This window comes from Sceloporus undulatus, chromosome 3, assembly GCF_019175285.1.
Source record: "Sceloporus undulatus isolate JIND9_A2432 ecotype Alabama chromosome 3, SceUnd_v1.1, whole genome shotgun sequence".
NCBI classification, from domain to species: Eukaryota; Metazoa; Chordata; class Lepidosauria; order Squamata; family Phrynosomatidae; genus Sceloporus; species Sceloporus undulatus.
The window spans coordinates 43,957,704-43,982,866 of record NC_056524.1 but is presented as its reverse complement, the minus strand read 5'-3'; the positions used below and the strand labels follow the sequence as shown (position 1 = coordinate 43,982,866).

The following is a 25,163-nucleotide window of genomic DNA, read 5'->3' as shown; positions in this document are numbered from 1 at the left end:
TCTTTGTAAACAGAAACGAGTCTCACAAAGCAAAACAAAAACCTACACAGAAAACTTCCAGAAATATTACAATGATTCCCTCCCCAAAAACTGGCCTGTAATAGACCTAAATTTTTAGGGAGCTGTCTCAAGGTGTGTTTTTTGCACCTGTGTGATAAACTGGTTTTGCCATTGGAAAAACGTAAGTTACAAAATGTAAGTTACAAAAGGTGCTTTGATTTGCAGCAGGAGATGTAAATAAAAGAATAGCAGCATAATATTCCAGGTGCTGTGATAAATATTAATCTAGAACTTGAGGGAGAATTTTTTTTAAAAAAATCTGACATGTCTGGGAAAGAAAAGCTGTATATTCCCTTTTTGCCAGAATTATATTTTCTTATCTTTCAGGGAGCCACTAATTTATTTAATGCACATGGAGAGCTTTTGCAAGCGAAATGACATTCTGTATTTACCCCTTCCATCTGGAAGCTAGTATCCAGAGTGAAAACCGCATCATATATTTTTAGGATTAAACCATCTATTACTGATAGATAATGACAGAGCAGAAGGAGAAGGCACCAGTTAGTCTGCATTAGCTCATGTATTCTGGATAACTCTTTAGTGAACTTTTAGGAGGTTGAGTTTTTTCTGTGTGTATAAAAAGAGAGAGAGAGAGAGTCTACAATTCTGTTCTGACATCTTACTGTATTTTGAATGCCTTCTCTTAAATAAATATGATACCTCTTTCCACTGTTGTTTCTTTCTTTTTTAAAAAAAAGACTCACTGTTGCATAGTCCTGTTTCATGTTATCTCACTATATATCCAACACTTTACCATTTTAAGAAAAAAAATCACAAAACCAGGTATGAGGTGCAGACATAACAGATGCTTGCCATGTGGCAATTGTCTGCACTGCTCAGCTGTAAAATAATGCATTCTTGTTTTAGTTTTAAGAGGTTTGTCTTTTTAGCAGAAACAAAAACCTCTATATTTGCCTCTAGCATTTTAATTGAAAAGGGGAAATATACTTCTGTGCAGAAAATCATTATAGAACACACACAGCTATTTTTCTGCCATGGAAATATTTGTAGAGAGTATTTCCATGCAATGCACTGATGATATTTGGCATAACTTTTAGCCTTAATAGAGGAGTTCCATTTTAAAAAGTATCGATATCTTAATTACAGTAAGTCATTAGCTCAATAAAGGGCAATTATCTGTCACAAAGATGGATAGTTGGAGTGACTTGATGCCTTTTGTGAAGTGGTATCTGCCCATAGCTCATGTCTCTAAATGTTCAGGTTGAATTCTTATAAGACACCATTATGGGTTAAGGCAGGGAACAGAAATGTGGAAGGAAACCCCATATTGCAACTAGATTTTAAATCTTCCATTTTGAGCAGGGCCATTTTGACACAGCATTAAAGGCTGCCTTATCGAAAGAATGCAGTTTGACACCACTTTAACTGCCATTCTACAGAATCTGGGATTTGTAATTTTCTGAGGCACTCCACACTTTGGCAGAGAAGACTAAAGACCTTGTAAAACTACAAATCTCAGGGTTCCATAGGATGCATCTATACCACTTAAAGTGGTGTTAAACTTCATGATTTCCACACTGTACATTCACCCCATGTTAATATTCAAAGCGGAAACCTTTGACTGTATATTGATATGTCTAAATAGTAAATATGCTTGATATTATTAATGAACATACTGCTCATGCTTCTTTGCCTCATGGAAGGTTAATAAAGACTAGGGGTATAGATTTGATGGTGTGTGTGTGTGTGACAAAATGAAGTTATGGTCCAAGCAAATAAGAATTCTGCCTTCCTCAAGGAAATTTTCCTTCAGTCCTCAAATGTCTAGCATTGCAGTAGCTTAAAAGCATCAGCCGAGCATTTAGAAATACAGTTAGGCATCCAAAAGAGAGGGGATGAGGGAGGAGGCAAAGTTACCAAGAGAATCTGAACACAGGAAATGTAAGAGTTCTCAATATGAACACTTTTTAGTGCTCACTCCCTGAAATGCTACCAATGTAGGGACTGAAATAAGATTATATGTGAGATAGGTGGCAGATTTGTTGTAGCAGCTCTTTAATAATACAGGTTAACAGCCAGTTTGCATCACATCTATACTAGATGTATAAAGAAATCTTCCTTTCTTCTTACACGCCCATGTGGCTCCAACATCCTAGGATCAATGCTTTTTGGAATGCAATATTGATGCAGATATCTGACATTATTAAACAGTCAGTGAAATTTTGCCTGACCTTATTATTATCAATTTTCAGCAAAGCCAATAGTCATCTAAGACACAGGAGACTCATCATATTTCTATTCTCTGCAGCTACAACCGAAATTGCAAGATGCTGGAAGATGAGGAATTTGTTACTGCCAAATTGGTGGAAAGCGGTCTGGGGCACATGGTTGTCGGAAAAACTTTACTATTCCTTCAATAACAGATCCAGACAAAAAGACACACACATTCATTGAGGATTGGTCTATTTTTATTGATTATGTCAATAATAATATATCTCATTTTGGCCCACCTTCGCACCCAGCTGATTTTTGGAAGGACATTTTGGACATTGACCACCCAACTGTGCCAAAATGATCTATGATTTTGCTTTCTGGATCTTTTTATAACTTTGAAAGAATGTATTATTAGGTGGAAATTCTCTTTGCTTATTCCCATGGTCTGTTATTTCTATTGTTTATAAGTTTGTCACTGGATAAAACGTAATTAAAAAATTTAATAAAGAAATCTTCCTTTTGTTTGGCAGGATGGCAAACAGGACCAAGCCATACCATTATGACAGTGCAGCTCTCAGACTGGACTGTTATTCCCAGAATCTGTCCACCAGCTCTGGTTTCCCTTTAGGCAGTTTGACCATCTGAACAGATTGTAGAAATGCTGCTTTTTCCTTGAGAGATTGCCATCATTTTTGCTCTGCTGTTGGATTCTAATTTTTTTTTTAGTTTTACTCCCATTAGCTTTAGTTGCAATAAATAAACAAATAAATAAATACTAATTTTAACATCCAAATGAAAATATCCAAGTTAATTTACAATATTACAAAGTAATATGAGAAGCTATGCTATTAGAGAAAGACATTAAAAATCTGAAATTAAAAAATGTAGATGTCAGGTAAGCTTCCCAGGTTCAGGTTTAAAACTGGTTTGTTTTAAACAAGTTACCTTTTTGGTATGCTTTAGTTGTATATTCTTGCATGGCACTGGGTTGAACTAGATGACCCTTGCATCTCCTTCCAACTTTCTGATTCTATGGTTTCATGTTTCTATGACTACAACTGCCAGAACTCCCCTGACTAGCACTGAGTTTATATTTTATTTTATTTTATTTATATGCCACTTTTCTCCTAAATCAGACTCAAGGCAGCTCACTATGGAATTGGAGCCCACATGTTAACTTTTCCAAGATGTGATGGCAGGGACATAGCTCACTTCTAATGTCAAAGGCTGATTTCTCATACAAACTGTACAGGAAAAGACCAAAGGCTTCATAAGCTAGCACACTGTTTAATATGGGGGACTGGCAACTATTTTTTTCCATTGTGCCAGGGACTGGCATCATACTTATGCCTGTCGGCTACAATTGTTTTCTCTTTCTTTCCTGGAAACTTGTCAAGAACATGTGGCCAGTGGATAAAGCACTGGCACCAATCTGGGTCCACCACTTTGAGTAGGACTAGTCCAGCATTCTATTCATGCAGGAGCCAGATGGATGTCTATGGGAAGCCCCCTATAGGAACTGAGTGTAAGATTATCCTCTAGCCTATGTGTCCCCACAACCGATACTGGAGCCATTGATTGCCATGTCCTCTTAATTTATCTCCTTAATGTTGTCTAATGTTGTTTGGCAGCTATCATCACTGTGTACTACATCTTGTGAAAGTGCATCTATCTATATATCATCTATCTCTATCTATCTATCTTAAGAAAAAATCTTTTTCCTGTCCAGAATTTCTTAACATTCAGACGTTTTGGTGTTATGAGAGAGGATATGAAGACCCATTTTCCAATTTTGTCCACACTAGGCATAATTTTAATACCCCCCCCTTCCATATCCCCCATACCTTTCAATTTTTATAAATGAAAAAGCCTCCTCCTAAACCACATGGCCAACCAGTCATAAACATGCATCACATTACTACCTAGCTTTAGTGGAAAATGTATAAATTAGATTGTTAATGAAAATGCATGACATTTTTCATTGAAACAATATATTAGAAAGCAGCAAATAGCTGTTTGGTGTTCTGCCAAAATAGGATGTGATATGCTAAAATGAAGTAATCCGTTATCAAAATATACCATGACTAACTTGTCATGAATGCTGTGGTATCTGCTTTTGTATCTCACTTCTTAACAAACCCCAAGAATTGTTGAGGCAAAGAAACTGTAAAAAACTCAAACAGAAAGCATCATACATACCATAAAACAGTTGCATAGTATATTGTATGAGAGATGAGAGCAATGTTTTTGCTTAAAGGTACTAATTTAGTGGTAGTTGTTCTTCAGAGTAAAAGATACCCCCCCCCCCCTTGATCATTCAGTTGTGGAGGACTCCCCCTCAGGCAGACTGATTCCATTAGGCTTTATTAAATCTGAATTAATCAGATTAAACTGTTCCATATACTGTTTTTGAACAACCATCTTGATACACTTACCATGACCAATTGCAGGTAGTAGTGACTATCTTTTTGTCTTCCCAGTACAAGACAAAACACAGCTAAATCTTGTTTATCTGTCCTTCATCTTGCTACTATAAACTCAAAAATCTCATCAGATTTTGACATAATTGGCTTTTATTTTGCATGCTGTTAATGTTCTTGTTCTTGCTATGTGTTTTTTGTTGTTGCTGCTGTACATCACAAGATCTTAATGTCAGACGAAGAGGTGGGGAAAGATGCATGTTCACATACAGTTGGTATGTTAACATGTCCTAATGGGAAACCACTTTTCTTATACCAATTTTCCACCCTAAGTGCAACATACAACAGTACATCATGTTGACCTTCAAAACTAAATGGAGAGTATTAGGTGTTCTGGTACAAAAACACAGTATTAGGTACTCTGGTTTACAAACTTTCCATAAAACAGCTTTATGAATATCTTCATAAAGCTGGAAAAAAGTGTAAGCTGTCTTTGGCGGTGCCTTTAGATGTGGGGATATCCTTCATGGGAACAGCTTCCCATGCCAACAAAATAACATGCCTCTTACTTATGGTTGATGTTCCAGCTTGGGGGAAGACAGTGTTTCTCATAATGTCTGTCTACTAGCACCATCAGGATATTTTTTTTTAAAAAAAACTTTTTTATTTATTTATCGTTTTCAGTGATACTTCCCTACTGGATCAGATCTAAGGTCTACTCAGGCAAGCACCCTGTTCTCCATATGGCCAACCACTGAGAATGTGAGGAAAAGCACCTTCTCTTTTTGTTGTTCTCAGCAATGGGTGCTAAAGGTGCACTACTCTGATCATAGGATTTCCATGTAACTACAATTATTAGTAGCCATTGAATGATTTCACTGCAACAAGGCCATGGGAGCTTTCTGTGATATTTACTTAAGGTTCCCAAAGCTTTGGGCCTGGGCCTGAGTCTCAGGGCCTGGCCCCTCTTTTCTGGTCCTCAGGGCAAGAAAAATGTGTCTATTAGTTAGACTTGTATTTGATGTTGTTGTTGCATGCCTTCCAGTTGTTGCATGGCTTGATGTTGTTGTTGCATGCCTTTTTCCCCTTATGATGACCGTAGGGCAAACATATCTATCACTGGGTTTTCTTGGCAAGATTTGTTTAGAGGGAGTCTGCCATCACTTCCCTCTGAGGTGGAATGTGTGTGAATTCCCCAAAGTTACCCAGTGGGTTTCTATGGACAAGCAGGGATTCAAACCCTGGTCTCTAGATTCATAGCCCAACACTCAAACCACTACATCCCTTGATTTGATTTGAGTGTCATAGTCTGTGTAGCTGTTGTTGTGTGTAATGTTTTATGCTTAATGAGAGCAGCAGAGCTGCCCCTTGTCACCATTACCTGACTCCTATGATATTACAAGGCTTTATCCCTAGCCCTCAGGTTTTGCCCTGAAATGTCAGGGCTGGGACTGTCCTTACCTGGCAACTTTAGATGCTTGTCATTCTACCTCCATCTTCCTCTCATTGAAAGGGTAAGTCTGCAATACAGCTATGCACAGCTCTACATGGTTACAAAATCCACATGAGTAGAGACCCTGATAAGGCAAGGTTTTTAATAAGTGGATGGCTGGAATCCTCTATGACAGTTATGACCGCTTGACCTCAAGTTACAGTCTTGTGACTTGTTACATATTCACAGCCCCTATGTACCCCCTATTTTAGGAGCTACATAGGTAAAGGTTTCCCCTTTGATGTGATTATCTAGTCGTGTCCAACTAGTGAGTGATGCTCATCTCCGTTACTAAGCTGAGGGAGCCAGCATTGTCAAAGATGACTCCGTGATCATATGGCCAGCACAACTGCATGGAATGCTGTTAACTTTCCCACCAAAGTGGTACCTATTTTTCTACTTGCACTTTTACATGCTTTTGAACTGCTAGGTTGCAGAAGCTGGGACTAGTGTCAGGAGCTCACTCCATCATGCAGTGCTTGGGTCTTGAACTTCCGAAATGCTGACCTTGCAATCGTTAGAGTCATCGTCGTAACTGCTGACCCTCCACATCCCTTAGGAGGTACATAGGAACTGTGAAAGTCCCTCAGTCCTCAGTTACCAGGAAGCAACCACTGCAATTGATGGGAATCTGTTCCCCTGTCAGTTGGGAATCTGTTCCCAACCATCCCTGTGCAAGTGATCTCTGACACAAGAGAGAACTGTCTGCCTGTCACACTAGAGATTTTTCATGGGAGAGGGTAAAAACACCATCCAGTTACTTCTCAATAGGAGAACAGACCACCGCTCCTAACCCCCCCCCCCCCAGTTGCTCACAGTGGCTGCTTCCCAGTAGGTGGGGATTGAGAGGTTGGGCCAGGATTCACTGCGTAGTACCGTAACTTCACTGTTTATGCCTGGATAAATCTCATACAGGATTCTGGCTGACTTTTGCAACAGTGTTCATTTGACCATGGTTACATCTCTCTTGCATACTTTTTCGGTGAAGACAGACAGGGTGGGGATGGAGGAGGTGGGGTTGTAGCATGAGTCCTCCCTTTAAATCATCTGGAACTAGAACTTGGAAATAGACTTTAAGCGCCCCTCCTCTGATGTCTGTGTCAGTGTCTGGGCCTTCTGGTGGTCTATGTGAACTTTTGATCTTTCATGCAAATGACCTGGGTTTGAGCCTCCTTTATCCTTGCATAAACTGTCTTGTGCAAGTGAGTAATGTATGAGTATTTCTACTTGGACAAAAGCTGTGATAAAAGGAAAAAAGCATAATGTGTTTGTGACTCAGCTGATGACACCATGTGTCCCTATTAAGATAATATTTTCTAGATCCCAAACTGGATCAGATGTAAGTCTGAGAGAAGCTGAGATACAGGATTAAATGAGTTACCAGTACTTCACAGGTATAAGATCCCTTAAGCAGCTAATTGTCATTCATCATAATGGGGTTACTGGCAGATTCATGGTCAGTTGGGTCCAAAACACACTGCAGAAATAATCCAGTTTGAGATCTCTAGTGCCTTGGCTCAGTGCTAGGGAATCCTGGGAATTGTAGTTTATTGTGGCACTAGAGCTTTCTGACAGAGAAGTCTAAATGTCTCACAAAACTGCAGTTCCCAGAATTCCATAGACTGAGCCAGGGCAGTTAAAACAGTCTCTAACTGGATTATTTCTGCACTGTGTTTTGGACCGTGGTCATCTCAGACACGTTTCTATAGGGAACTGGCCTATCTTCCATTGTTTTTCATTCAGATCAACCCTTCTTGGCTCTCGAAATAGGTTTAGTGAGAAAAGTCTGTTTGATCTAAGCACCCCGCAAGTGCTATCTTATTTTTCCTACACTTAAATCTTCTAATACTAATTGTTGCAGCTGCCCAGAATGTGGTAATCCATTGTGGATTAGAAAAGTAAAAGCAGAAAAATGTGTAGTAGAAATTGTACTATTTTCTTTTGTCAAACCTTTAAACGTATATATGCAAATACATATTGACACTGTATGGCTTTAATTTAGAGGACAATAATGTGGTTGCCTTCAGGACCATGTTTTGAATTCCGTGCTTTCATCCCGGGAATTCTGTAGCTGCCACTGGATGCTGCTTATCACTCCCATTCCCACTGACATCACCGAGGAAACTGGAAGCCAAAACATCTGAGACTTATTCATACAAATACCTGTTTTCAATAATTTTGTTAAATCTATTTCAATTTTATGATGTCCTTCTGGGATTCAAGTACTGCTTGAAAACAGTGATTTTCATTTACTTTATTTATATAAAGATATACATATATAGACAGATGTGTCACTCCAGTTTCATTATATTATGTGTTCTTGCTTTTGTGTGTGTTCTTAATGGGAATGGAATGTTAATTTTATTTCATTGTTTAATTTGGAATTGTATGGTGAACCTATGGCACGTGTGCCAGAGGTGGCACTCAGAGCCTTCTCTGTGGGCACGCATCCTGTTGCCCCAGCACAGAGTTTGCCAGAGTTCACTATTAGAAAGCCAGAGGGACATGACACTTTGTGATAAATAAGTGCGGTTTGGGTTGTAGTTTGGGCACTCAGTCTGTAAAAGGTTTGCCATCACTGGTATAGCACTTCAAGCAACCAACAAGCAGAGGGACAATTTACATATGGGTCAAATAAATAAATAAATCCAGCTGTTGTACATGTATTATCGACAGTCTTGTACAAAAGACCAGTTCAAATGGAGGCTAAGAAACTGGGGAAACTACCTATTGACCTAGGATTTAGGTTAGATATATTGAAGTCTGCCCAGTTCACTCTTGACAACTTGACCATATCACATCTGTTCACTGAACAATTCAGCAAAGCTGGATATGGTTGTGACTAAACTTAAAGTTCTGTTAAAGCAGGCTGCCACCAAACGCAACAGCACTGTATCTACTCATTGTCTCTTCCCTCTCTTCAATAACGTTTAGTCTTCCAAAATACACTGTGTGACATCATTATACTCACAAATTTCTTGCTCCTATTTTTCCTGCTGCATGCAGATGTAGTTAAATTCCAAGCATGGTGACATCAAAAAACCTCCTCCCTATTCACTGAAAGTGTACAGAAGAAGTTGGATCGTGACAGTTAACTATAGCTACAATTCCAGTATACCTGCTGAGCACAAACCTTGGCATCTTTGCATTTAGAGAGGGAATCTGTGAAATTTAGACCACATTCCTGATTTCTATGTACACTACATGAGATTGCCCTTGAAGATGACTTTGTGGTTGCAGCTGGAGGGGAACCATCTACAAACTGTATGTTGGCAGTTTTGAAGGAATTGCATGGATGTCAGTATGCTTCCAGTCTGAATTCAAGGTGGTGGTAATGACATTTAAAGCACTAAATGGCTTCGAACTTCAATATTTGGAGGAGCGCCTCTCCCTATGTACAACTACCCAAGAATTGATGTCTGTGGATTGAGGTCCATTGGAGGCTTCAGTACCAAGTTATAAGAATGTTTTTTTAATTAATACATTTTGGGGTATATTATTTTATCCAGATGTGTACATCTGTAGAGTTTTAAATGGTTCTAACCTCTTGGAAATTGTTAACTTTATTTAAGAATGCTTAAATAATTTTACTGATTTAAGTATTTAAATTATTTTAAGTTGATTTTGGTAACACTGCTCTGAGATCTTGTGACATATGCTCAGATGCAGATGTTTAAATAACTTTCCTAAATTCTGCCTGCCCACACAGATTAATCTGCACACTTCCCCTTCATGATAATGCAGAATGTCTGGTGGTCAGAGGTATCAGGTGGATGTGAGTCTGTTTCATATATTTGCTGAACATTAGAGGAATTTTCTTTGGGTGGCTCTCAAATCCTACATTTTAGGTTGGTAAATGTTACTTTACAGAAGTGACAGCAAGGAGGTGGAATGAGATTCAGGGCTTACACTTTAGGCAGAAGCATGACACTTCAATAAAATTCTACCTCTGTGTTCACTTCAATCCTGGGCAACACTTCACTTTATGCATCTGAGGAACTAGACCAAGGGCCAGAACAGACGGCCCTTTAATGCTGCCTTCCGGGCAGCTTGGGAGCACGGCATTTATACACCACGCGCTCCCATGCCGTCCTGAAGTTGGGCAGCTGCCCAGAGATGGGTGGCTTCAAGGCACTCCAGCGGCATGGTGTTTATATGCCATACACTACTGGAGTGGCTTGAAGCCCTGGAGCCCTGTTTAAGTATTTGAAGGGGTGTCACACTGAAGATAGAGCAAGCTTGTTTTCTGCTTCTCCAGAGATTAGAACACGGACCAATTGATGCAAGCTACAGGAAAAGAGATTCCAGCTCAACATTAGGAGGAACTTCCGGACAGTAAGAGCTGTTCGATAGTGGAACACACTCCCTCAGATAGTGGTGGAATCTCCTTCTTTGGAAGTCTTTAAAGAGAGGCTGGATGGCCATTTGTCAGGGATGCTTTGATTGTGAGTTCCTGCATGGCAGGGGTTGGACTGGATGGTCCTTGTGCTCTCTTCCATCTCTCTGATTCTTTGACTAAGCTGCCATTGGGGCCATGGCAGGGTGGGAAAAGCCACCTTTTCCCTGGCCGAAAAAGGTGCAGATCTTTTTCAGCTGGCTTCAAGACAGATTGGGGCCCCGGCGTGTGTTCACATAGATTGGGTTCCATGTGATTCAAGCACAAAATGCCGAAGCATCTTAGTATACCTAAATCTAATATATGAATTAATACTTGTGTACATCTTCCCACATGATAGTTTTAGTGACATCCAAGAGGAGAATGGGAAAGTCACAAGTTGGGAGATGGTCTTCAAGACAGTAATCTCTGTGCAAAAAAATGCCCAAGGGAAAATATGGCAAATGTTTGTTTTCTTCTAGGGTGAGTTGCAGACTGAAATTAACTTTGAGTTGGCAGTTTCCTTTCTTGACATGCCAGTGTGTTTGTTCTCTTAGCATTGCCCTGCCTCCCTGTAAATCAGACATTCTTCCCTGGTTGCATCAGGTTACTACTGACATGATTAATGCTGGGAGGTTATGGAAGGATGACGTAGTGGCTCATGGAAAGTTTACCTGAGAATTATCTCTAGCAATCCACTGTTTAGTGTCTAAGTAATGTGCTGAAGGCCTGCCATCCGCTGTTCTTCTACAGGGTAGTATGATCACACTTACCTCACCCTATGCATTTTTCCTCCTTTTCATGCCAGATCTGATTACGAGTAGTTTTGTTTCAAGCCCTATACAGTATTTATGAAACATTACACATATTTAGTACTGATAAGTGAACTGTGTTAGGAACTAGAAAGGCACCAGTCATTAAAACAGTACTGGAAACTTGTCTCTGCTGAGAGTTCTTTGTTTTTAGATTAATGTTGGTTTCATCGACTTTCTTTTAAAATCATCACTGTCTTTCCTGGGAACTGCAGAAAAGGATGTTGTACATGATAGAAAAGACTACATGGGGAGCAAGAGTTTTTCTGCCAATGAGATAGGCTGCTGTTTTTGTTTTAAGTGAGTTGTCTTTTCAGCAATGTGAATGGTTTAAGTGGGAGGGGGTAGCCCCAAGTTAAACTCTGGCACATGTTGTTGTTGTTGCTGCTGCTGCTGCTGCTGTTGTGTGCCTCCAAGTCATTTTTTACTAATGGCTACCCTAAGGTGAACTTATCATAGGGTTTTATGGCAGGTTTTTTCAGAGGGGTTTGTCATTCCCATCCTCTGAGGCTGAGAGAGTGTGACTTTCTCAAGGTCACCCAGTGGGTTTTTATGCTTGAGCAGGGAATCAAACCCTAACCTCCAGAGTTGCAGTCCAATGCTCAAACCACTACATCACACTGGTTTTCCTGCCCATATGTACAATCCTCTGTATGTATTTATGATTGATGAACGGGCTTCAAAGACCTCTCCATCCATAGATTCCCAATCATACAGTGTGGCACCACCTATTAGTCTGTATTGTAGTCTGTACAAACCCTAAACATCTACCAGCATCTGAAACAGTGAGGTGTTGGTTATGCCTAGACTCTTTACATAGTCACATGCTTGATTGCATCTCAACATTATTCTGAGCAATACCAAGTAAATTTCCTAGTAACTTTTAAAGCACTTTTCAAAATATTTTTGAATTTCTCTTATCTAATAACAACCCTGTGAAGTATATTTAGGGAAAGATTTGCCTAGATACGAGTAATTTGAAAGCATTTTAGTAACAGCTTTGAAAGTTAATAGGAAGCTCATCAGTTACATTATTTAATTGAGTTTTATCGAATACTGACTTTGCATTAATGGAAAGTGCTCCTGCTCATTCGAATCAGGGTATCCAACTTTCATCAGCACCATACTCTCTCTCTCTCTCTCTCTCTCTCTCTCTCTCTCTCTCATACACACACATCTATTTCCACTTTTCTGTGACAGAAACCACCTAAGCAGCCTTTTCAGCAGTTAATCAGGAGCTTAAAAGTGGGGTTTCCACCTTGCCACAGTGGTTCTGGAAAGATGAAACCACAGTTGGATAAAATCTTATTGTGTTGGGTCAAGACTTAACTATGACCAGAACAGACCCTTCTTTTATCGTTCTTAAGTAGTATGTTAGTACATGCTACCAATTGCTTCCACTACAAACAAGAACAGATAAACAAAGTACGGACCTTTGTTTAATATGACATCCAAATTATGATATCTGGTACTCTACCTTATCTCTTCCCTCAAAAGCCAGAAAGATAATGCCAAAAGCAACACTGGGAGTTCTGTTTGTTTGTTTTTTTATTCAGGGACAAGTTAGGTTACAGGTTTTAGATGTCACAATAAGCCACAAATAAAAAAGCCATGGTTTTTTTTAGCCCTTTCTGCTTACAGTGGAAGTGACTTAAATATTATGAACCAACACCATACCTAATCACAATAAACTACAATTTCTCAGGCTTTCTGTCTCGATGTGACTTTTAAATGTGTCCATTAGCTTGCTTATCATAAAATCAGCATCCCTATGCAAAATAGCCAGATAGCAAAATGCATGAGAAGTATTAAACTTTCATCATCATCTTTTATATACATTTACCTGAGCCATATTCATAATGCAGAATTAGAAGTACTTATGTCCAGAAGTTAAATCCCATTACTTTTCTGGTAAGGACCACCTCTAAACAGCTAAGTTAGCTTTATTTTACTAGTCCCTAAGGCAGATTGCACTGTATTATTAGCTAATACTAAATTTCATTTGTTTTCCTTTTAATTTCAATTGCTGTTTAAAACAAATGTCAATGTCCTATTCTGGTGTCACTTCCTTTATTTTCCTGGGCTGTTTCACAGTTGCCAAGCTATCAATAAAAATTGCCTTCAAGGTTTTGTTTTGTTTTTTAGAATACTGTACAAAGCTAATGATCTTTATTGCTCCTTTCTCTTAGGTAAGGAGATTTGTGATCAGGAGGACCATCTCATTTTGGTAATGTATAAACCTTCCTAATGAGAAGATGTAAATCCCTGCACACCACTTCACATTGATTAGAGATTTGGTCTACAGCCATTTTATTTTCAGATGATATACCACTGAAGAGGGAGACACACACAAGACATTTAAATGGCTTCATGGAATCTATGCAAATATTTGAGTGAGTGGGAATCTTATTTTTCCACACTTAATCACAGTTTGTACATGTCTTAAGTTCCATGCAGATATTCAATTGAGTTTGTAGAAGTTGACTGTGGGACCTGTCATCACAGTTCAACTCCCCATGCACATTCACTCACCACAGTTGATGTGAAAAGAGTTCCATGACACACATGATGATGTGATGTGAACATAAATGTGTAGGTTTAAATGCAACAGCTTGAATTTCTCCTTTGGCAAACAACAAAAGAGGAGGCTGGTGTGACCTTTTATTGTGTCAACCAGCATTCCTTCTGAGCCGTTTTATTTATTCTTTAGATTTATACACTGTATCTCAGCCAAGATTTCCTGGTCATAAAAACAGATCCATCTAGTGATAGTAATTTACACAGAAAAACACCCAGCTAAACAGGTTTATATATAAAATTCGGTTAATCATATGTAACAAGCCCTGAGATAGGTTTGTAAAAATGAAACCCTGGCTCTAATTCCATTGTCCTCAGTAACAATAGAGTTTTGTGTTAGACAGTTGTTTCTTCTTAATTATAAACATAAATTAACTGGATTTCAGAGAGTATAGCTACAGATTACATATTTTAAAAATGCCCACAGTTGAAACAAAATTGGAAATTGGAGCAAAAACAACCAAAGTATTTTGGCACCTTAAAGACTAACAAATATGGCCAAAGCTTTTGCATCATCCAGAGTTATATTTGGTGAACTTTTAACACTTTGCACTGTTCTATCCCTGCTGCTGGTTTCACTTTTGATTTTATTTTTATATTGCTGTTAGTTTTATCTTGTTTTTATCTAGTTTGTTTAATTGCCATATTGTATTACACCTTTAACTTATATACTTCCCAGGAAAATTTAGAAAAATAACGTGACTCTTCTCCCTGCACACTGTTTTGGCCAGGAATATCATGCATAGTACTACTACAAGACTGAACTATTTTCTACTTGCATATAGTTTTAATTCATGAAAGGAAGGCCCAAGGATGAGGTAATAATGTAGGAGATATTTCAGAACCTTAATTCTTCATATGTTATTGAAAAGCTTATACTGCTATCTTCCCTTTATCTCAAACCTGTAGTACTTGCAGTTTTTGTATCTGGAGCACATTTGGACTTGTATTCTGTTTTTTCTCCTTGGATAGAATCTTGAACATATATAGCAGACTTGATAAACGTTTCATAATTTATGAGCTAGATAACATATCTTTGTCTTGCTGAGATTTTTCTCTCTCGCACACAGTGTCAAAAAGTTTTTCCATACTTGATTACATATAAAGGCCCAAATCCTGTTGGTGCACTATATCTACAGTTGATTTTTTTTTCAGTGTTGCATAGTGATGGCAAGAGAAGGTAGATAAAATCTCTTGGCTCTGAGTATCCTGTTTCTTTAGTGTCTTCCTTCCTTCACAGCCACTGTGCCTACAGTCTTTTTCTTCCTGATGTTATCATGTCCAGTTGACCCTTCAGATTTGCAGGGGTTTGGCTCCAGGACCTTCCACAGATGTGAAAAAATGTGAAAAATCATGCCCCATTGTATTCAGTGGTGGCAATGTGAATGCACATGCTTCAGTACATCCACATTCACATTGATACCATTTAATAATACGAGGCATGACAATCCCCATAATGATCAAATTTGTGGATCTGACATCTGCAGATCCAGAGAGCCAACTTAATACTGCTGTAGTTAAGCTGGCAGAATGCACCAACAGAACTGTGGACAGCAACTGTATCTTTCATTGGCAAATATATGTCGGAGTAATTTTTCTAATAAATTAATTACACACATACCAAGTACTTGTGAAATGGTGTATCCTGATCGGGGGTGGCAAAAGTATGCGTATGGGCATATTCAGTCAGTTGGAGGACTCTCATCCAGACAGCCCTCATAGTTATTTCCACACCTAGTTCTTAATAGCTACCCTTCTTTCCACCAAAGTGTTTTCTCCCTCCTTTCTCCTCTATCAGTTTTATCATGAAGGGGAAAAAAGGAATCTACTTAGAGCGAAACCACACATTGTAGAGAGTGTAGAGGGCTGCTAAACCTTTAAGAGTTGTGTGGAAGGGAATTTCAGCAGGTGTTGCTTGTCAGATGGTTGTGTGACGAGCAACACAAGCTGAAGTTCCCTTGTATATTGTTTTTATGTGATGTTTTAATTGTTTTATTGTAATAAGTTTTCAAAGAGTTTTTATTTGTCAGCTGCCTTGGGTCCCTTTCTGGGAAAAGACAGTATAGAAATAAAATAAAATACATATTTTCTGCAGAGCCTTAAAGGTACAGGAACTCTCTCTTGTGTTCAGTCTGACAACCTTAAGTGTGTAACTATGCCTTGGTTTTGTTGGGGTGGGGAAGAGGGTAATCAGAACTGAGCTAAGGAATGAAGAGCTACAATAGCTCTTCAATAGTAATAGCAATAGCAATAGCATTTACGTTTCTATACTGCTTCATACTGAACTAAGTAGTCTCTAAGCAGTTTACAACGTGTAAGCTAATTGTTCCCAACAAGCTGAGTACTCATTTTACTAATAATAATAAATAATAAAATTTTTATTTGTACCCCGCCCTTCCAAACGATCAGGGCGGCTAACAAAATGCACCGAAGTGCAGACAATATACAAGATTAAAAACAACCATAATAAAACAACAATCCATAAAAACAATAAAAAGCCCCTTAGCCCGTCCTCACGGCCACGAGAGAGGAGGGAGGCATACAAAATTATAGAAGGCTGAGTCAACTCTGGAGCCCTGAGATCGAACTCATAACCTTGTGGCTGCGATACTGGCTGCATTGCTGGCATTTAAACACTGTGCCATCAGGGATCTCTTATAGTATATAAGTACAGCCATCCCTTCCCTTATGTGGGGGATCCGTTCCAGATACCCCCCCCCCCGGTGTAAGGGAAAAAACATGGATGTTCAAGCCCCATTCAAATGAATGGGACTTGTGCCGCAGTGGTGCGGCAGTGGCGCACAGGGTATATGCTACAGGAGCACGCACCATTGTTTTCTTCCAGTGTGCAGCTCCCTTCCTTCAAGTATGACGCGGGCGCACTGTAAGAACAATTTTCATACACAATAAGTATAACATGTAGCTCAGTCCTAAGAATTCTCATATAGGACCTCTGTGCTCTTTACAAACTCATAATCAGATTTTGAAAAAAATTGTTTGGGGTGACAATTTCAAGAAACTCCCAGGGGGGCGGGTCTGGGAGTTACTAATCCAAACAACTTTCCCAAGCTCTTCTGAGAAGTCTCAATCGGGTATGACTTTTGTATATGCTTTTTGGTTTCAGTGGTCAATTGTATAACACATTTGGATGGATGTAGACCAATACAATTTTAGAGCTGGAAAAGACATTGAAGGTTTCCTATTTCTCACCAATGCTGTACAGTGTACTTCCAGCAATTGGTAGCCGACCCTTTCTAGAGGCAGATTGTTCCAATGTCTCACAATTCTTACTGTTAGAAAGTTTCTCTGAATCTTGAGTCAAAATCTGTTTCTTGCTATTTTTCCACATTGGTTTCAGTCCCTGCCCTCCAGAGCAACACAGAACAAGCCTGTTCCATCTTTTGCATCAACAGCCTTTCAGATATTGATGTGGTGAGGTCATGTTCATTTATAACTTTCTTCCAGAGGAGAAGACAGGAATGTATAGCTCCTTGGAGGCTTATCAGATTGAATGTTCTGCCTATATTATATTGACTGAACAATAGACTGTGAGAGAGACAATTTGGTATATTGCCTTTTTCTTTTCCCCACATGGAAACAGTAGATGGAGAGGAAGAAAACACAGTATTAATGGCAAGGGAGGCACTGACCATTCAGGAAGGGATAATTATTGTGAAGAAGTTGGTATATAAAAATAAACATATTCTTTTAATGATACCTTGGCTCAGAGGGAAAATGAAAAATTCAGGGGGGGGGGGATGAAAAAACCTGAAAATTAAAAAAATAAATAAAAAAACTTGGATTATGAAAAAAATATATTTTAGAATGAGGAATAAAAACAACGTAAAACAAGTTATACATGTATTTGCTCCATGTTGCCTAGTAGGTTTCCATGACTGAGTGGACATTTGAACCCTTGTCTCCCAAAGTCCTAATTCAACACTGAAACTACTATACCACACTGGCTGTTTTATCAAGCAGTTAATTGCTGATCTAGATTATATCTAAAGAAACTGATAGTCACTTGCACCAAACTCTCTTTTTTTCTGAAAAACAAGAAACATTTTGTATGCATATGTAATTTTTTAAAAAGTTATTATAGTCGGCCCCCTTATCCAGATTTTTTATCCATGGATTCAAGCATCCATGAATTGAAAATATCCAAAAAATTATAAATTCCAAACAGCAAACCTTGATTTGCCATTTTATATAAGGGACACCATTTTGCTATGCCATTATATTTAATGGGGCTTGAACATCCACGGATTTTGTTATCCACGGGGGGTCCTGGAACCAAACCCCAGCAGATAACAAGGACCCACTGTATCAACTTCTGATTGTCTTATCCTTTTATACAAACATGCTTCTTTCTCATATGAAATATTATTTACCTAGATAATAGCTAGATTACATCATTTGTTCTCTGTTGTTTGTATTTTGTAACAGTATAGTAATGTGATGCCAAAAATATGACTCAGAATATCAATAGCAATCTGCACAAGTTTGTACAAGTGAGACAATGTATTTTGTTCTTTAAACACAGCACTTCCAAATTCCTGTACTATTCAAAATAAGAAGCGATTACTGCATTGACCTAAGAAACTTCCTCCCCCTTTCAATAAAGTTAGCAATAATAACATACAGTAACTATATCAAGCCCTGCTTGGACAACAGAAAATATCTAGGTACTTGCTAGTGATATGTTGACATGCAAAATGATTTCTACGTTTTTCTGAAGAAGTCCATTAGCTGATTTAAAGTCATTGTATACACCAAGTAATATATCTATATTCATTGTTCTAAAACTGAAACCTCTCTCTTGAAAATCTTGATAAAACTGAAGAGAACATTCTTGGTTGCTGGCCTATAAGGGGCTCAATAAATTATCTAATTGTACCCTTCCCAGCCTCCAGTATACAAATAGTATACAAATTGAGAATTCTAAACTGTGGATTTTGTTTGGCTTAGAAGGCATGTTGCAGAAAAAATTGCCTCTTTCATTTAGCATCTCTGCACCAAGTCAAGATACCAAGGATTTGTATAATCACTCCCCCTTTACTTGCTAAAAGTTCAAGCATCGGTGTTGTTCATTAGTGTTGCACAGCTTTGTTCCCACTAGACTTCGAGTATCAGATTTTACAGTAATGAAACGCTGGCATGTTAAATGTCTTACTGTTATCTTTCCATTCAGTGTTAAATTTTAACATTGTTATCTATTCTAATTGATTGATATAGGATGGGCTTAAAATTAATGTATGAATAAATTCTGGTTCCTCATTCTCAAGACTGATAACTTGCAAATCTTGTATGAGTTAGAAATATTTGATATGACTAAGTGCAGTGGAAAAAGCAGGAAGAGCAGGATATTGCATAGAATACCATCTTTGAAATAGTCGCATAAATTAAAAAAAAAGTTCATGGATTCTGCGACACCAAAGCATAATAGTTAGTGGGCCATGGAACTTTGTGGCAACTCATCAGAGTCTAAAATAAATAATACCCAGATGCTCTCAGTCTGCATCTGACACCTAGCTCTGTTTATCTATCTCATCAGAGTCAAGACGGTGCAAGTCTGGGCAGGTATCCAGATGTTGTAAAGTAAGGGTGGAAGAAATGTAGCCTTCATGTGACCCCCCCCCCCCGCAAGACCTTTTCGTGGCCTCCAAAGCCCTCCAATTTTTAAAAAATGAACAAAAATTCATCTGAACATACCACCTAAAGTTTCACTTTAATACCCTTCTACCCTCTCAAACCCTGAAAAATGGCTGAAAAATCTAGAAATTAGAAGTGGAAGTAGACTTCTAGGTACTTCTGGGACCAGTTTTCCACCAGAAACTTGAGTGTGTCATCTACTGCAGTGGTTGAAATTCATCTCCACTGAATTTGCTCGCCCAGTTTCTAATTGGTTGGATGCATGAATTCTGAAAACACAGAAACGTCTTATAGAAGTTATTCTTACTCTGGAGTAAATGACATGATGGGAGAGTCTGCTCTGCCTTTTTATACAAAGCATTTATTTGTTCCTTCCTATTAGAGGAAGATCATATCATCCAATCAATGCAGGGAAATCCCAGTCAATCCTTTGTACTCTTACTTTTTCAGGAACTTTTTCTCACTTTCTCTACTGACTCCTATGACCCCTCTTTCTCCCTAGCTTACTTCCATTGATAAAAACTGAGTTCAAAAGTGGTTGTCACTCAATTACTTTATTTTCTAGCGTATAAACTACTTTTTAACCCAGGAAAATCTTCTCAAAAGTCGGGGGTCGGCTTATACGCCAGGTGTCATCTAATAGGGCAGGTGCTGAAACTTCCAAGCTGGACTGGAAAATCTGCGGTCACCACATATGGTGGGGGGAGCTCAAAACCAGCCATGGCCGCATCCCCACCATATGTGACAACTGTATGAAAGCAGCAAGGGTGGCGCTGTACAAGTACAGTAGAAGAAAATCCACTCACCAGGATTCGTGGAAAGAAGTGACTTAACACTGTCCCGGGAAGGTGTAAGTGAAGGGCAGAGCAAGCTGCAGGCATCTGGGACGCCCGGGGTATGGAAAAAAGGGCCATGTTTGCTCTACTGCTCTGACAGTCTTGGAGACAGGGAGGGCTGGGCAGGCAGCGAGAGCTGTCCAATCCAAGCAGGCTTTGTATACAACAAGTTTTCCTGCTAAGTACCTGCATGTCATAAGCATTTGAATTAAAATTACCCTATTGAAATCAAATCTGATGTTTTTAAAAAATTTACTTGTTGTGCGTTGGAAGAGGGGTAGTCTTATACGGCGAGTATATCCCAAACTCTATATTTTAACTGGAAAAATTGGGGGTCATCTTATACGCTGGAAAATATGGTAACTCAACAGGGGAAAGATAGAAGGGAAGAAGGCAGAATCTTGCCTTTTGCAATAGGCTCAAGCAAAAGTAAACTGCCATAACTAAACCAGCTAAACCATTTCTCCTTGTTTGGGTGTCAGCCCATTTCTGGTTGTCTCAAATTGACTACCCAAACATCTCCCTGTGCTGCTGTGGTTGGGAGATCTGGCAAGTCTTTACATGCATGTTTTGATTTAATGAGAAATATTGGCTTGCCCCTTTTTTCCGTGGGTGTTCAAAACTATATAACGTAAAGTTATTTGAACATCCAGTTGGTTTTCTGTTGTAATCCGTAACTGCATAATCTATCATCTGTTTTCTCTACCTAGCTGTTTTACTAGCCATCAGTGTCCTATATCCATGTAAGGAAAGATATACGATAAAGAACTACTGCTTTTCTGAATTACTGTTCAGTAAAGAAACAGGCATCTCTGGTTGCATTTCTTTCATGATTTTGTATTATGTGTAGACTAACTAACCTACAGCTGAAAGAAAACAACACAAATGTGGTTACTGTATGAAAATATTGTGATAAGAAATTTTTGTTTTTTACAACATCAAAAAGTAGGTAGGCTTGGAACAAAGATGGTTACTAAATTCCAGCATATTTTGTAGTATATCAATCCTTTTCTGTTTTCAGGCTGTTCAGTATATGGCAACTTTTCTGTTACTCTTGCCTTTATAAAGAAAACTTGGCAAAATGTTGTGACTGCTCACTTAAAAAACAAACGCAAATGAGTTTTTTTCCCCCTGGAGATGTTGTCTCTACAAGGGAAGTGTGGATGGCAGCATATTGGCACAGGAAGGATCAAGGAACCAAAGATTGTTTTCCCATTGGTGAGAGATTGCTTAAAAGGACATAAAGTTAATTGAAGAATTCCTTGACAGTGAAGTCAGACTCAGAATAAGGACTTGGGGTCTGTAATTTGCTGAACGTGAATTTTCTGTAAGCAGCAGTGAAGCTAAAAGGTTTTGAAAAGAACATGTTTTAGTAAACATATCTGGCTTGTGTTATGAACTGTCCCATTTCAATTATTTGTCAAAATAATATGGATTGGCAGTAGGATCTCTAATTAGGCAAGGCTTGATTTATTGAGCTGGCCCGGTGTAAACCATGATGTCATGCTGCACTGCACAAAATTACAGCTCTGGTCTCACAGTTTAAGGTAGTTATTTTTAACTTGGAAAGCCCCAGTTTAGTACAACTTGGCTTTTTAGTTTCATGACCTTTCTGAGTTCTTCCTTCTTTCCTCCCATCAAAGCTTTCGGTTGTACCACATGAAACCTGATAAAAACTGTTGCAATGGACTTTGTTAAATATTTCTTTGGCCTCCTGGCAAGCAAGTTTTCTTTTCTCTGAGTTGACTGAAAACTGATAGTTCAAGGAAAGAAGAGCGAAAGACAGTTCTTGCTGCATGTTGCCAAATGTTTGCACCATGATTACGTCTGTTGGTGCACAGTTGGAGTTTCAGAAGAAAGATATAACCTGGATGCCTCTCAGGATTATTATTTTTTAAGTCTTGAAGGGAGATGTAGCATCACATATTGGCTCTGAAGCACATCCTATTTTGATAACTGAGCCATGGTTACTGACTGCTAGGTTCAGTACTGCATGGAATTCGTGTTAGTATTTTCTGTAAGCAAGAAGGTTCAGATAGCTACTCACAAGAGAAGGAAAATTCCCATCTGAATTTCAAATACTACAAAATGTTAAGGAAAGTTGAGAGCTTTCAGCACTCCCCCCCCCATGTCAGCCACTCCAAATCAGAGATCCAAGTTTATTCCTTTTCATGTGTGAATATATTTTTTCTCCATATAGTGCCCCATGTTTATTGGGGGATGGAGCAATTCATTTGAGAGGAATTAACATGGAGATGTCATTCCTCAGAAGAAAGGCTTGTGCATAAATGAGTTCTGTGTATGCTCAGAAGTCTCCAGACTCATAAGAAATTGGTGCAGTAAGATAGTAGGGTTGTTGACTTAACACTGCCATTCTCTGCACTTAACTATTGAGCCACTAACTCATACATAGTAATATATGAAAATTAGTACAGTGGTCCCTTTCCACCCACGGGGTTGGTTCCAGGAGTCCCTGGATGGGGAAATAACATGGAAGGTCACACCCCATTTTATTCAATGGTGGCAATGTGCACATGACTGCACCAGCACCTCCGGCATGCACGTGCCACCATTGAATAAAATGGTGGTGACAATATGCAGGCACTTAGAACTTCAGATAGCTAGCCCACTGATAAGGCAGGCCCACTGTACTGTGGGATTTTTGTTTTGTTTTACTTTGCTTTTGAGTGTGGGTGACCAAGGAAGGAGATAAGAATTAAAACCAATCATAATGCTTCCATTTTCAATATTTGAAATAAAAATGATGATAACAATAATTTTGTTTCATATCTGTATTAGAATTCATGGGTTCCAAAAGACACGTTATCTTTCCTTGTTTTTACCATACTTGAATTTGTAAACATTATATAGAAACAAGGAGGCCTTGCTGATTTTTTAATTATAAAAATACTGCAGTCTGCCTGAGCACCGGTTATCTCACTGTAAATCAGCTTAGTTTATCTAATTCCCACATGTCATTTTGGGTATGCAAGAACCTGTGAGATATACTGTGAGAAAATCATTTTCATGGATATGTTAATTTGTAAATGAACAGAAGAGCTACAGAGATTTGGATAGAAGGTTAAAACAACAACAACAACAACAACTGGGTGATCTCAAAAGTACAGGCTTCTCCTATCTTTCCACTTCCAGAGACAAACAGTATTTGTATTTCTGGGCTTGTATGTGTATGTGTTGTGCCTCCATGAAACTGGTCGACATATGGTGTCCCCATGAATTTTATAGGGTTTTCTTGGGCAAGGAATATTTAGTGGTGATTTTGTCAGTTTCTTCCTCTGAAATATGGCCTACAGAACCTGGTATTTGTTAGTGGTCTTCCATTCAAATACTAGCCAGGGATGACTCTGTTAGTTTCCAAGATCAGACAGGATCTGGTGCCTTTAGAGTATTTAGGCCTGTGGTATTTCTGGGCTTACTGTTCCTTAATTTGAAAGGACCTTAGCTCAAAAACATAATTTAAGGAAGAATGGCATTGTATTCTGGTTGGTAGAATGAGAGGAACAGGCAAAACAAACAAACACAAAACACAAACACAAAAACAACCCAGCTTCATTTATATACCGCTTTATGCTGAACTAACACCGTCTAAGCAGTTTACAACTATAAGTTAATTGCCCCCAACAAGCTGGGTACTCAGGCAGAAGTACTCTGCTTGCTATCACTTCTTTAGAGACCCTAGCAGTGACCGTAGTTTTGGGAATTAGTGGCTCTTAAAGATATGTTTAGCTGCTACAAGTCAAAGTAACCTTTGCTGTGATTAATCACTAAAATTTTCAGGACAACTGTACCTATCCAGATTTTTTTTTATTATTATTATCTTACTGTTAATGGTCAGTAATGAAGTGGCACTTTAAAGATCAGCAGAGGTTGTGTACTTCCATGTCACATTCCAGTCTGGGTCATGGTGACATATTAAATGGTTGCAAATTAGATGGCTTAACACTGCACTCTTGTTTCCATATAAAATTTAGTTAAAGAGATTGCTTTCAAGGCAGAGGAGGTACTTTGTGCTGTATGTGCTGCTAGCAAAAAGATGTATTGTTTAGTAAGCAACAGGAATATATTCTTAACAAAAAGGAGCAATAACAGTAAAACAAAAGCAGCTTCAAACCAACAATGGAAAAATATAAAGAAATGGAGTGCATTTTCAGAGTAAGTAGTTTATACATCCTGGTTAGAAGGTGCTAAGGAAGAACAGCTCCCAACTTCTGCAAAGGGATGAAATCCACATTTTTAAAGTCACTAGAATGTGCCTAATACTTTGTGCACCGTGAAAAGTATTGGAACAAGGCTCAGATCTGCAACACACAAAAATGGGCCTCACATCTAAAGAGACCTGTTATGTTCAAGATGTGTGTGTGTGTGTACATTCATATGCGTACACATTATCTAAGGTATACACAGGTTATTTTGTGCAGTTACACTACTATGAATGAAGGATGAATACAGATAGACATATTGTTACAACCATCTGAATTAGAGTAAATCAGTGTTAATACATATTTTGATGGTGTTCTTATGTGCCTTCAAGTTGTTTCCCGCTTATGGTGACCCTAAGGCGACCTTATCACAGTGTTTTCATGGCAAGATTTGTTCAGAGGGGGTTGGCTTTTGCTTTCCTCTGAGACTAACCACATTACCACACTACATTCTTATAGTGCTGCTATTCCACTTTTACTTCTCTAGCTGTTTTCTGTTGCATTCTGGGGTTTGTAGTTCAGTGAGACCCAAGAGCTCTCTGGC

The 25,163-nt window shown here is 38.7% G+C and overlaps 2 protein-coding genes across 3 annotated transcripts in view; one reads left to right on the top strand and one right to left on the bottom strand.

The window, feature by feature from the left end:
* CMSS1 (cms1 ribosomal small subunit homolog) overlaps positions 1-25,163 on the top strand; it is a 257,043-nt gene that overhangs the window by 126,788 nt on the left and 105,092 nt on the right. Inside the window, exon 1 of one of the 2 annotated variants that reach the window (XM_042456826.1) lies at positions 13,682-13,727. The exons of the other annotated variant lie outside the window; for it this stretch is intronic. Within the exon in view, the coding sequence (XP_042312760.1) occupies positions 13,697-13,727 (31 nt within the window). The 5' untranslated portion in view covers positions 13,682-13,696. Of the gene's footprint in view, positions 1-13,681; positions 13,728-25,163 lie in introns of those variants that run through there. 2 annotated transcript variants of the gene reach the window in all.
* Positions 1-25,163, bottom strand: part of FILIP1L (filamin A interacting protein 1 like) — a 231,808-nt gene that overhangs the window by 123,902 nt on the left and 82,743 nt on the right. The gene's annotated exons all lie outside the window — the stretch shown is intronic.